Source organism: Trachurus japonicus, chromosome 19, assembly GCF_045865225.1.
Source record: "Trachurus japonicus isolate A0001 chromosome 19, Traja_1.0".
Taxonomy (NCBI): Eukaryota; Metazoa; Chordata; class Actinopteri; order Carangiformes; family Carangidae; genus Trachurus; species Trachurus japonicus.
In genome coordinates, this window is record NC_140925.1 from 1,753,007 (window position 1) to 1,767,589 (window position 14,583).

At 39.5% G+C, this 14,583-nt stretch overlaps 1 protein-coding gene across 1 annotated transcript in view; it reads right to left on the minus strand.

The window, feature by feature from the left end:
- LOC146967107 (CD5 antigen-like) overlaps positions 1-14,583 on the minus strand; it is a 40,108-nt gene that overhangs the window by 21,249 nt on the left and 4,276 nt on the right. Inside the window, exon 3 of the mRNA XM_085761157.1 lies at positions 13,516-13,803. Within this exon, the coding sequence (XP_085617283.1) occupies positions 13,516-13,803 (288 nt within the window). The remainder of the gene's footprint in view (positions 1-13,515; positions 13,804-14,583) is intronic.

Consider the following 14,583-nt stretch of genomic DNA (forward strand, 5'->3'; position numbering starts at 1 on the left):
TTGATAAATTACCCAGTCTGTGTTAATATGTGGTATAAAGGTTTGTGCACATATTGCAGTTTGCATATTTAAGTATTCATCCACAATATATTGAACACATATGTCATGTTTTTGTTTCCATATAATTTTCCATATATTAAATATATTCCACAATATATTGAACACATAGCCATACATATATTTCATGTATAATTTTACATATATTTAAAATATATTCTACCATATATTGAACATACATGTGACACTATATCTTTTCATATATTATCAATACATTTTATCATATAAATCTGAATACATTATGGTGGATATTTATAAATATAAAATTGCATATATTTTGGGATATATAAACCCATATATATTCAGGTTTAATATATTTCAATATATTGAAAGGGGCAGTTTTTTGTATATTTTGCAATATATTGCAATATATTACAATATATTACATCAATATATAATATGTTGTATAATATATGTGTCATCAATATATTTTTCCATATATTTACAATATATAATATATTGGAAAATGTAATGGAAGAATAATATATTACAATATATTGCAAGTAATATATTGGTAAATATATTTTTCTTTCGTAAGGGTATGTTCACTGGATTAGAGAGGTAATGTTGGGGTTGGCCCTGGAAAAAACCAGGTATGCAATACGTGGGTTAGAGGACAAGTATGACAGAACCTGGTCACAATTTATAACACACATCAAGAGCCTGCCTTTTGCCTGACTTGCTTATTGCTTATTCAGTAATTCATTTGTCTTCCTTTCTCTCTCGGGTTAATGTTCATACTCTGACTGTTGGTACCTGTTTGTTTTTTTTGGTGTTCTTACTATAACGATTAACATAGATTAGTCTGAGTCTTTTCTGTCTGAGTGTTTTATTTTATTTTATTTATTTTTTTAAATTATTATTATTATTATTTTTTTTTTTTGTACTGGTGTATGTTTGTTTCCTTCTTCTTAGGCTGTTGTGTACCTGTTAAATATGTGAGTGTTATGTATGTGTGTTTGAGGGGATGCCACCTGGATGGGGTGGGGGGTGGGGGCGGGTTCACAACTTTTGTACAAAATACTTAAACAATTACCTGAATGTTTTCTATATTGAAAAATGATAAATAAAGTTTTAAAAAAAAAAAAAAAAAAAAAAAAAAGATGAAACTCAGTGCCTCTCTCTTTCTTTATCCATGTCTCTGATAATGCAATCACCTTAAATTTTCCTTTTAATTCATTCAGATACTCTTTAATTTTAGTCAAGTTTGCATACATGCTTCTTGAATTAAAATGAATTAACGAAAATGTATTGTCCATTACAATTTTGGCATTGAGCTCATCATCAGAATAATATTTACAAGTGTCAATAATATTATTAAACACGTGACTCTCCGGGTCTACCTGATATTCAAAATCATACACTTTGCAGTCAGATCCCGTAAATGTTCGATTCTCTAGGAACTCTGTCATTTAAGACAAGAGAACTAAATACAGCAACAAAACAAACAATAAACAACAAAATTTCATGGTGACTGTTTTTACACAGGGAATCCCCAGTCTACTCTCCTTGTCTTTGTTTTGTCTATCTGTCCATACCTTTTTCATATAGAGTCACTTTTTGGTGGTCTCCTCTTCGACTCCTCTTCGTTTTTTGTTAGTGAAATTTTCGTCAAAGTAGATGCGGGTGTTATCTTCCAGTTTAATCTCTTTCTTTGCCCAGGCGGCACTGAGCGCCCTCTGCCTCATATTGTAGCTTTGAAAGCGCACTAGAATGGACCTGGGTTTGTTGTTATTGCGCTGAATCAGCTGTCCAGAGCGGTGCGCTCTTTCAATGGGTATTTCCCCCTCAATTTTCAGCGTGTGGCGTAACACTTTTTCCACAAACCCAATCATGTCGCTTCCCTCTAACTTTTCAGGTACTGCATAGATTCTCAGATTCTTTCTTCGCGATCGGCCCTCAGAATCTTCACATCTTTCCATCAAATCTTTCTGAACACATAGAGTATGAATCAGTACCTTCGACAACATGATTTCCTGATCCTCCTTCGCCGCAATCCTGGACTCCGCTTCTTCCATCCTACTATCCAGCTGTAGGTATAGAGTATACATTACTCTATACCTACAGCAGCACACTCAATATTGCACATTACCCTTTCCTCTTTGCATACAGCAACACACTCATTATTGCATATTCCTCTATACATACAGCAACACACTCATTATTGCACATTACTCTTTCCTCTCACAGCAACACACTCATTATTGCACATTACTCTTTACACACCACAACATGCTCATTGTCTCTCACCCAATAAACACAGTAGATGAGGAAGGTAGTGACTGGGGGGGCGGGGGCGCGAGCACAGGACGGGAGGGTGGGGGTCATCCCCCAGTCGGTAATTTCTCCCGCTAATCACGGAAGGAAGACGGGTGGGGTAGGGGGGTCTGCGGCGTGCAGCGGTGCGGGTCTCTGACTACAGCGGGGACTACTGTATCATGGCTCTGCTCCGTGACACTGTGAGACTGGCCGCCGGTGAGCCCTTTGGGGCGAGACCGGGGAACGGCATCACCCGCTAATCGCTAATAACCCGAAAACAGCAGTGACACGTGCTTTCACGCCGGAGTCTCCAAACCAGAAACGTCTGTGACTACGTCGGAAAAAGTCGCTTTTGAAAAAAAAAGAAAAAGAGAGAGACCTGTCATGCCGTGTAACCACAACAACAACAACAAAAAACTGACAGCGAGTGAGTGTCACTACTTCCTGTATCTGGCCCTTCAAATTAAAAGCCCTATAGCCTTTCATATACTGTTCAGTCATATTGATTTTGACTTAATTTTGACAAGACACGGCTCCAAATGTTGTTGTTGTTTTCCTGCGACCAATCGACCAATTAAATTTTGGTCAGTCAGTGATTTTTGCTTGGTCGACTATTTGGAGGCAGCCTTTCTAATTAATATTGGTATCGGAATCGGTAATCAAAAAGAATCGGAATGAGGAATCGAAATAGGAATTGGAATTGATGAAAATGGAAACGATACCCATCCCTAGTCCTAATACAGAGAGGACTCACTACACTAAGTCAGTCAGCTGACCAGTGACCACAGTGACAGTGAGCTGTCACGGTGAACAACACAACTGAAAAAAAAACTTGCTATATTATGGGTGATTTTAATATTAATCTCCTAAATAATCAGTCATCTCAATTTATTAATCATCTCAATGCTGCATCTTTCTTCTCCCTCATAACAAAGGCTACCAGAATCACTGCCTCAAATGAAACACTGATTGACAATATACTTACTAATTCCTATTGTGCTGCGGGGATACCTGGCATTTTGTTCTGTGACTTATCTGACCACCTTCCTGTGTTTTATCTCGAGCCCATAAATGGGAAATCAAATTCATCTACTAGACTTGGTGACATTTTCCTCCATAAATTTAATAATAGCAATATGAGTAGGTTCATTGATAAATTATCCATTGTTAGTTGGTCTGAAGTTGTAAATGAAAATGAAACTCAAATGGCTTATGACATCTTCCATGCTATATATTTTAAGATGTTTGATGATGCTTTTCCACTTCAAAGAACTAAAAATAAATTAACCAACGGGCTGAAACGGTCTATTGCAAAGAAGCACAAACTCTACCGTGACTATCTCACCAATCCCACGCCATTATTTCTGAATCGGTATAAAATTTTCAGAAATAAATTGAATCACCTGCTGAGATTAGCAAAACGTCAGTTTTATGAATTTAAATTTACCGAATCTCAGAATAACATGAAAAACACATGGAGGACTATCAATGAACTTATTCATAAAAAAAATGACAGGATTGTACAAAGGGAGTTCAAAGGAATTAATAAAGCTTTCTCAGATCCCCTTGAGATAGCTAATGAATTCAATAATTTCTTTGTTTCTATTGGTCCGTCACTCGCAGTCAAGATTCCACAGACCCCACTATCCACTTCAGGGATTAAGTGCCCCTCTTCTTCTTTTGCATTTTGCCCCATCACTGAGATTGAGCTCATTGACATTGTAAACAAAATGAAACTATCTGCACCAGGTCATGATGAATTGAAATCCTCAATACTCAAAACAAGTCTTCCATATGTCATTAAACCTCTTCTTCATATTTTTAATCTCTCCCTCGAAACCGGTATATTTCCTGCTCAGTTTAAATGGGCTAAAGTCATTCCTCTCTTCAAAGCTGATGATCCCTCAATATTTTCTAATTATAGACCGATATCTATTCTACCATGTTTTTCTAAAGTATTAGAAAAATTAGTTTATAATCGTTTGTTTAAATACCTTAATGACAATAAAATTTTATATGACCATCAGTATGGGTTCGGAGAGAATCATTTCACCTCTATGGCCCTCACCCGACTTGTAGATAATATTACCAAGGCTACCGATAATAAAGAATTAACACTTGGAGTATTTCTTGATCTATCGAAAGCCTTCGATACGGTCAATCATGATATTTTATTACAGAAACTTTCTCTTTATGGTTTATGCAGCTCAAATCTGTTAAGGTTCAAAAGTTATTTGTCTGATAGAAGGCAATTTGTTTCCTGGAATAATTCTCAATCTGACTTAAAGTTGCTTTCATGTGGTTTGCCCCAAGGATCAATCTTGGGCCCTTTACTGTTTCTTATTTATGTAAATGACCTACACATGTCATCAACTAAAGCATATTTTATTCTGTTTGCAGATGACTCCAATATTTTTTTATCTGGTAGGAATGGACCTAAGTTAATATCAGAAATGAACACAGAATTGTGTAAAGTTGACTTATGGTTTAAGGAAAACAAATTGTCACTTAATATAAAGAAAAGCTTGTATATGTTATTTACTCCGAGAAGTCTACACTCAACAAACTCTCTTCCTAATGTCTATATTGACAACAACATCCTGGAAAGGGTCACGGTAACAAAATTCTTAGGTATCTTAATTGATGAAAATCTTACTTGGAAGAGTCATATTCTGTCTATTTCAAACAAGATTGCTAAGAATATTGGAGTTATCAGAAGAATACGTCATCTCCTGCCTGGTAAAATCTTGATTAATTTATATTATACGATGATCTATCCTTTCATTTCATATTGTAATATTATTTGGGCAAGCACTTTCAAGAGCTCTCTCAACTGTATTCTCATTTTACAAAAGCGATTCATCAAAATGATAACATTTTCTATCAGATTTACTAGATCCACACCTCTGTTTCAATCCCTGAGTATTCTTCCTGTTTTTGCTGTAAATACTTTTCAAATATGTATTTTTGTTTATCAATCTATTCACAAGTTACTTCCAATTTGTTTCCAAACTGTATTTCAGTTCAATTCCCAGATTCATAATTTCAACACTAGATCAGCAAATGATCTTCATCCCACCTTTTTTTAAGTCTACTTTCTCTCAGTTCTCAATTAGATTTAGAGGTCCGCATTTTTGGAATGCATTACCAATCCACCTTAGAAACTGCACAAGCATAAATTCATTTAAGAAACAAATAATTCACTTTCTATTGGCCCAATTGAGCAATGCATAATTCCACATACTTTTTACATCACTTTTGTTTTTCTCTCTCTCTTTTTCTAATTGTTTTGTTTTTCACATGACGGTAAACTGAAATTATGCTGAATGTTTATCTTTATAAATTTATGTTGAATGCTTATCTTAACAAATGTATGTCAAATGTTTATCCTGAATTTTCACACAATATTGATTTTCTCTTTTTTAATTGTTTTATGTTGTTTTTTCATTCTGTAAATTAAATTTATGTTGAATGTTTGTCTTTTGGAGGACCACTTGACAAGCCCTTAGGGGTTTTTTTGGTTTCTCCAGCACATTTGCTTTATCTACTGTATACTTTGCATGTCTCTTGTCGTTGTCGTTCCACTTTTTTAATATGCTGTTTTATACATCTTTTATGTGCTAAATAAAAATACAAATACAAAAAAGTGTGGCTGAGCAGCCCAACACTGTCACATGGTCAGATGCTGTGGAAGGAAGAAGACACTGCAGTTCAACCCACTCACTGTGAGTGTTTTTTTTACCAGCGTCACTGTGGTGAACAGTGGGAGCACTCACAGAGGAGTGAAGACATCCTCCAGGACATAGTGCTCACCTCATCAGTGATCTTACATGTATTCTGATCCTCCCCTGCTCAGGGGTTAGCTTCACCTGTACCTGCAAGGAGCCCATGATTGGGTGGGGGGTTCTCCAATACAGACGATGATGTAACATGTTGAGATATTAAATGTCTTGTTTTCAGACCTTCACTCACTTAAATACAAAAAGAACATGTTACTGAACATTTCTGCGTCTGCAACAAAGGAAGGAAGACACTAAACCTGACTGTCACTGATGATGTCACTGATGGACTTACCTGAACAGGTGATCTCCACGGTGGAGGAAGAGAAATATGATAAAGAACACTCCCTCAGAGTAAATCCAGACCAAACACAGCCAGGGTTGATCCTCCACACAGACCTCCCTGAGGACTCATTTCTTCTTGTTGAAATAACAGAGCCACAGTCCAGATCTCTACAGGCTACTGATGATGCCTTCAGGTTCCAGTCGTAGTCCACTGGTCTCCACTCTCCAAGGTTCACCTGCAGTTCACCTGCACAGCGACTGGCTCCTCCCACCAACCTGACAGGCTCTGAACACAGAGAAGAGAGTGAAGAGTAAAAGAAGTGAGTTTGATTCAAACAGAAATGAAGCAAATCCAAACTGTAGCTCCACTTGTACCTGAGCAGGTGAGTCCAACAGCTTTGCCAGGTGAGCAGCTGGTTCTAGTTGAGCCTGAGCTTCTACAGTCCAGGAGAGCTGACTCATGGCCTCCACACTGGAACTCTTTGGTCCACATTGGAGCCTCCACTGCTCCATAGAGCGCCCCCTGGAGGACTGAAGGAGCCCCACAGCCAAGCTCCCTACAGACCACCTCTGCATCCTGCTGGTCAAAGTCATCTTCACACACTGAGGACCACCACTGGTCAGACTGGTTGGACTTGACCTCCAGTCTGCCTGAACACACACTGGTCCCATTCACCAGCCTGACAGAGTCTGCAGAGAGAGACACAACATTTAAACTTTGATCCTGACCTTTATTTACTGTCATATCAACTTTAAAGTCATCAGCATGTGTCCAGAAATGAGTTCCTTCTCTGTCCCCAACACAACCATTAAAGAAACTCACAGTCCAGCTCTTGAGTCAAAGACTCAAGTCAACCAACGGTCTGGACTTCAACATGAATGAATGAATGAATGAAAATTTGTTTATTTCGGTCAGGTCATTCAACATTTTCACAGAAACAACTTTAAAGGGCATTTCCAGTCGTAATCAATGTCTATCTCAGATATCAGGTCACCTATGATCAGTTCATTTTATACCATCCATGCTCCCAACTGCAGCGTGTGGACGTTTTTTCAATGTTCATTAATGGACTCCGGAGAAATTTTAAACTTGTTCTGTGGTCGCAAGTAACCTCCTTTTTTTTTGGGCTTCGGCATTGTTCCGTTCTGGGTCAGAGAACACAACAGTAGAGGGACTCTGAGGTGTTTGTCCACTGACCCAGAAAGGAACAATGCGGAAGCTGCGGTAAGTCCGAATTTTGATTAAATTTAATTGTAAAGCTAATTTTTTAATTGAAATGATGGTCAAAATGACGTTACTTGTGACCACAGAACAATTTTAAAATTAGTCCAGAGCCCATTAATGAACATTGAAAAAATGATCCTTGAACAAAAACGAATATAAACGTCCACACGCTGCAGTTGGGAGCATGGATGGTATGAAATGAACTGATCATATCTGAGGTAAACATTGATTACGACTGGAAATGCCCTTTAACATCATCAGTCAAGCAACCTTGTTAGTCCACTTTAAAGGAGCATTAACGCAAATACAGCAGTAATAGCATAAAATAAGCTGAAATAGGGTGAAGTCAGGTAAAATGGGCCAGATAAGGTTGGAGCATCATAGCTCTTTAAAATCGAACAGCCAATCACAATAACTGATCTTGCATTGTTGCTACAACACTTCTTGACATGTAACAATTGTTTTGATTGGTCTGATGTTGTGAATTTGGGCGGGACAGAGCTTTACATGCAATGTGTCTGGGCGATTGAGCAGAAAGTTAGCATGGCATAGTGAATTTCATTCATAATTAATAAGGGTGATGAGGCAAATATAAGTGATCTTACCAACAAAGAAAAATGCTTATGAACAATGTATTGACAGGGTCTTTCAAATAAAAAAAATTTAAATTTAAAAATAAACATTGATTTTTGTGAAAAATGCCATTTTAGGTACCGGCCCATTTTAGCTGAGTCAACGAGCTAAAATGGGCCACATACAAAACACAGTCTTACACTGAAGTTACACAGAGATTGAGGGTGCAAAACATGTTCAAAGTTAGATATATATCCAAGGTTGGTCAGTGCCACTCATGGTGCCATTAGCACTGTGGGGGAAAAAATGGCATCTATAATGCCACACACACACACACACATACACACACACACAGTAAAATAGCCTATAACATAGTCAGTTAACAAAGAGCATAGCAACAACATGATCATGTAGTAATTTTAAAATGCATTTTAAGATTAGAAAATGTCTTCAACCTCTTATGTATTCACTGTTTGTTACACCCCAGCTAGGGGTGTCTGAGGAGCAACATGAAAGTGTGACATTCTCTCCCCAAAACTCAAGCAGCCGCAGAGCCAGAAGTAAATAAACCAATATTTATTGGTACAGATTAAATGATAATTAAATAATGACAGTATTCAGTAACTTCGGGGTGGACCTAGGCCAAAATAACAAACAAAAGAGGATCTAACTCAGAGGGACAAACTAACCTGCAAAGGAAACCAAAAACAACAGAACACAGGCTGACCTCCCTGACTTAACCAAAAACAGGAGAAAACTGGATAACTCAAATGGCGGTCCACCCCTACGGGAGAACACAACAAAAACTAAAGGTGGCTGGTTGGGTGAGGGGGAGGACCGCGTGGTCTGCCTCGCTCTGGCCCAGCTATTGGCTGCCACTCGGGGTTTTTATGCCAGGACCCAGGCCCGCTCTCAGACGCCGCACCAATCACCCGCCAGCTCAGAAGCGCCGCACCAATCCCCAGCCAGCTCAGAAGCACCAATCGGGACCAGAGGGGGAGGAGTCTGGCCACCCGACTAAGGAGCTGCAAAGACATAAACACACACGCAGGCACACCTACACACATACCCAGTACACACCAATACACACCAAGCCAGCGACGGCAGAAATACATATGCACCCTTATAATCACCCAGGCCAAACGACGGCAGTCGTAACACTGTTAATGTTAAGTTTAGTGTTGTAGTTTAGTAGTAGTGTCAATTAATTATTAAAATTTTAATGATTTCTGCTAAAATTACTGTGTTGTTCTCTCTTGGCCCAATTTAACTGAACGGCTGGCCCATTTTACCTGAACATTCATCGTACCTTGAGAGGGAACATCCCGATACTTTAACTCTCATAATTCCAAAATAATTATACTTTTTAATTTTTTTTTCACACAGAAACATTTAAGAGACCTATGTCGATTTTTAAAAATATCAATGGATTTCATGCATAGCGTTTTTGATGGTCTTATTAATCGTTTACCAAAAAGTGGCCCATTTTACCTGACTTCACCCTATGCAATGACGCATTATGTAATAATGTAATAAATCTTCACGTCATTATGTAATAACGCCGCATTTTGTAATAATCTGCCGCATTTTGTAATAAAAATCTTGAACGCAATATGTAATAAACTTTGCCGCATTTTGTAATAAGTTGTTACATTTTACATCACTTATTACATATTGCGGGTGTTACACTTTTTTATGAAAAAAATGTAATAATTTTGTGCATTATGTAATAAACCACCAAAATGGATGTCTTAATTAGAAAAAACATTAACAATAATACACGCTGCTCCTCCTCCCCGCTGAGCAGAGCGGTCTCCTCCGACAGCGGGTCCCACGCGGATGGTAACCGCTCCGCGTCTCTCCCTCCCCCCTTGCCCACCGACAATAATACGCCCGGGTCATGTTCGTCTGTGGAGGGATGACATGGACCACGGTCCGACTGGAGCTCCAGGCCGGGTCCAGCTCTGCTCCAGCAGCGGCAGGGGCGGCTGGGATCACCGCCCCCGGAGCCGCAGCTGGGGCAAGCTGGGGGGGGGGGGGGGGACTAGTTATTAGTCAAACTCTACATTTTTACCGTTCACTATGCATTTATATTATTATTCATATGGGCTCCACCTGTCAATGAGGGGTGTCGGAATGGAGAGCTGTCCCCGTCAAGGTGACACACGTGGAAGAAGAGGTGCAGTTTATTATGTTTCACCAACGAGGAGCTGTCATTACGCACGACTTTTACGCACTGCTGCGCGCTCATTAGTGTCCGTAATTAAACCTTGACACTCATATCAAATCAAACTTACATTACAGACAGGTGGATTGGGTTCTCTGTCTCTCTCTCCCACTCAGAACAGACAGACGGACGCAATCAGAAAGGAAACAGAGGCTGCGCATTGATCCTTTTTTCCTTTCTGGGATCAAACGGATCATGTGCAAAACAAGCACTCCATATTAATAACATATAACGCTCATTATGCTTCCAGCCTGTCTAGCCTCTACCTGGTGTTTTTACTAAACTTAACCAACTCCTTTCTTCATTGCCTGAACCTAACCAAAGCGAAATTTACTTTTTTCCCTCCCTCTCTCTGCTGTCAGCAGCAGCGGCGGCTGCAGCAGGCTCGCGCCCGTGAAGTGAGCTCAAGCCGGCCAGGTTCAGCCGTGCTCGAGCGGAGGGGGGGAGAGAAAAAAAAGTGTATTTCTTTGATTATCAGTTTACACATCTTGATCAGCATTTATGATGGTTGTGTGCGATCTGACATGATCTGGCTCTCTGACTGAATATGGTGATATTCTGGGCCGCGCGTGTATGTGTGTGATGTGCGTAGAGAGAGAGAGAGAGAGAGAGAGAGAAAGCTGCATGCTCCTATCAATGGAAGAGCTTGTCACAAAGTAGCGATGACAGTTCGAACTAACGGGACCTCCCACTGGTTCGACCTCCTATTGGTCCGACTTGTGGTTGATTTTGTCGGAGTAACGGGAGGTCGAACCAGTGGGCAGTTCCCTCAGGGGAGTCAGTGGGATAGATAGATAGATAGATAGATAGATAGATAGATAGATAGATAGATAGATAGATAGATAGATAGATAGATAGATAGATAGATAGATAGATAGATAGATAGATAGATAGATAGATAGATAGATAGATAGATAGATAGATAGATAGATAGATAGATAGATAGATAGATAGTTAGATTTGACCGTCCTACTGGTTTTAGAAATTAATTCATATTTATGATTCATGCATGCTGGTATGCTTAAAGTCAGTGTTATTCTGATGGTCCTAATGTCTTTTTTTTCTAATTAAGACATCCATTTTGGTGGTTTATTACATAATGCACAAAATTATTACATTTTTTTCATAAAAAAGTGTAACACCCGCAATATGTAATAAGTGATGTAAAATGTAACAACTTATTACAAAATGCGGCAAAGTTTATTACATATTGCGTTCAAGATTTTTATTACAAAATGCGGCAGATTATTACAAAATGCGGCGTTATTACATAATGACGTGAAGATTTATTACATTATTACATAATGCGTCATTATTACATAATGCGGCGTTACAAGCCATAACTAAATTTACAAAGAAAATAGCCAACAGTGTAGTGTTGTGATATTTACCCCAAAATCATATATTGCTATAATGTTCAGTTCAGTTTAATAATGAAGCATATAATCAACTTTTATATATATAATTGGTGTAATTACTGTGTTTTGCTCTCACAGCCCAGAGAATGACATACACATGACAGGGGGAATCAATTTGTGGTGAATATTGCTAGTATATAGATTTTTTTTTTTTTTTTTTTTGAAGACGTTTGTTTAGGCGGTGGCCATTTTGTTGTTAAGGCAGAAACCCTGGCGTTAGCACAAAATGATTTTAACGGCACATTAATGCGGGCCACTCCGTAGTTTTGGAAAACAGAGAGGCTGCTTCTCTCCAGACGTGTGTGTGTGTGTGTGTGTGTGTGTGTGTGTGTGTGTTACTACGGGGGTGCGCCATCTTGTTACAGAAAACCTGCATGTTTTTTCTCCTCATGTCCTACACTAGAGAACTTGTTCTTCTCATCACCAAACGAGGCTGCTCTCTCTCTGACAGCTGATTTTTAAATACCATAAAGCATAACATGTATGGAGGAGAGACGCCCACTTGTTTATATCTGATATGCTCCCCCACTGGCTCCATCTAGTGGCCGAATTAAGAATTTGGATTTGCGTTAATGCTCCTTTAATCGACAGGAGTATCTAAAGAGTCATGTGATGTGATTTGCTGCCACAGATGAAATAAATTCATGAGAAGTCTCTGACGTCTTTACAGCAGAAATAAACCAGAGAGAAATCTGTCAAACTCTAAAGAATGAGATCTGTCAGAGACGATGAGCTCAAAGAGACTGAAGAGTTAAAACTGTTGATGTTAAAGAAAATAATGATGGAGGAACGACAGTGAGAGAGTAAGATGACTCACTACAGTGAAGGCTTCCTATAGGACATAGAGCTGTCTTCATTATTTAAAGCAGATATCAGTGGAATGTTTTTGTTAATATAAGTCCTAAATAGTCCTATTTTCCGTCAGCAATCACTTACATGAAGTATTTCAGCCTAAACACGAGTCTCTCCGTCACTCTGCTCTGCTGTAACCCGAGGAGAAAATTTTCCTTGTGGGATACAAGTGTTATCCAATGAGGGGAGAGAACGGCATGAAGGGCTGTGTGTGCAGCCAAGGGATGCGCGTGAATGTGGTGACGTAGCACGAGGACCAATTGATGCCTGACAAGGGCGGGGGCTGCTAACTCATGGTGCGTTCAAGGAAACTCGTACTTTGTGTTTTTCCTTCCTGTGAAGTCATACCAGTTCGATCTGGTACGAGTTCACGGGTCGGAAGTTACGAGTGGCCGTTATAGGGAACTTTCACAGACAACAGGACGGTAAAAACACGAGCTACGGGTTACCTGGAACGCTACCAAGTCGTAGTTGTGACTTGAAGCTGTAACTTACGGTTTCAAAAGCCTGCCTTGAACACAGCATTAGCCGAAACGGCCGTGCCCCTGATATCTGCTTTAACATACATGTGATCAGGGAGCTACCTACACCTGTACATGCAGGAAGACCATGGTGTGTGTGTGTGTGTGTGTGTGTGTGTGTGTGTGTGTGTGTGTGTGTGTGAGTGAGAGAGAGAGAGATGTTACATGATGTAAGATGTTTAGATATTAAATGTCTTGTTTTCAGACCTTCACTCACTTAAATACAAAAATAACATGTTACTGAACATTTCTGCTTCTGCAACAAAGGAAGGAAGAAACTAAACCTGACTGTCACTGATGATGTCACTGATGGACTTACCTGAACAGGTGATCTCCACGGTGAAGGGAGAGGAATCTAATGATGAACACTCCCTCAGGGTAGATCCAGACCGAACACAGTCAGTGTTGATCAACCACACAGACCTCTTTGAGGACTCATATCTTATTCTTGTTGAAACAGCAGAGCCACAGTCCAGCTCTCTACAGACTACAGATGATGCCTTCAGGTTCCAGTCGTAGATTAAGTTGGCCACTGGTCTCCACTCTCCAAGGTTCACCTGCAGTTCACCTGCACAGCGACTGGCTCCTCCCACCAACCTGACAGACTCTGAACACAGAGAAGAGAGTGAAGAGTAAAAGAAGTGAGTTTGATTCAAACAGAAATGAAGCAAATCCAAACTGTAGCTCCACTTGTACCTGAGCAGGTGAAGATTAATTACTTTGGCTCCATCTTGTGGTAGCATCAAGAATGATACTGATATAAAAAAAAGGGGCCCCTAGAGCAACGGGACCAAAATATTCTGATAGAGGACTCTCTGATATACAACATATTTATATTTCATGATGATAACATAAAGCGTGTATGTTTTGTTGAGAAAAAGCAGGAATGGCTGGATTCACTTTGATGTTTGACCCCTGTGACCTTTGACACTTACCAATTGGCTTTATGCACAGCTCCCCTACTTCCTGATCGTACACCAGCTCCTTTAGCTAAAAATTCAGCCTGATAGGCCAAAGCATCTGGAAGCTATTAAAGAATTGCTGTTTAAACATTTCTCCTTTGATAAGAGGTCAGAGAAAGGAGCATTGCTTTTTGGCTATTTGTGACCCTTCTGAATGTCACAGAGCTCTGAATCTTTGCACACACAATCTACTAGACATTCTGGACCACATTTTAAAATCTCAGCTTCCCGCATCAAAGTCTTGGTGTTTTATTCAAGGAAACGGGGTCAAAAAGGTCACAAATCAGCGACCTTTGACACTTGTGAAGGTCGCACGGGTTTGAAATTGCACACGGTGGATGGCCTTAGGCCCCCGGACAAATGTATTAAACTTTCAGCCTTATAACCCCAAGGATGTAGACGTTATTAGACAAAAGGCTTCTAAA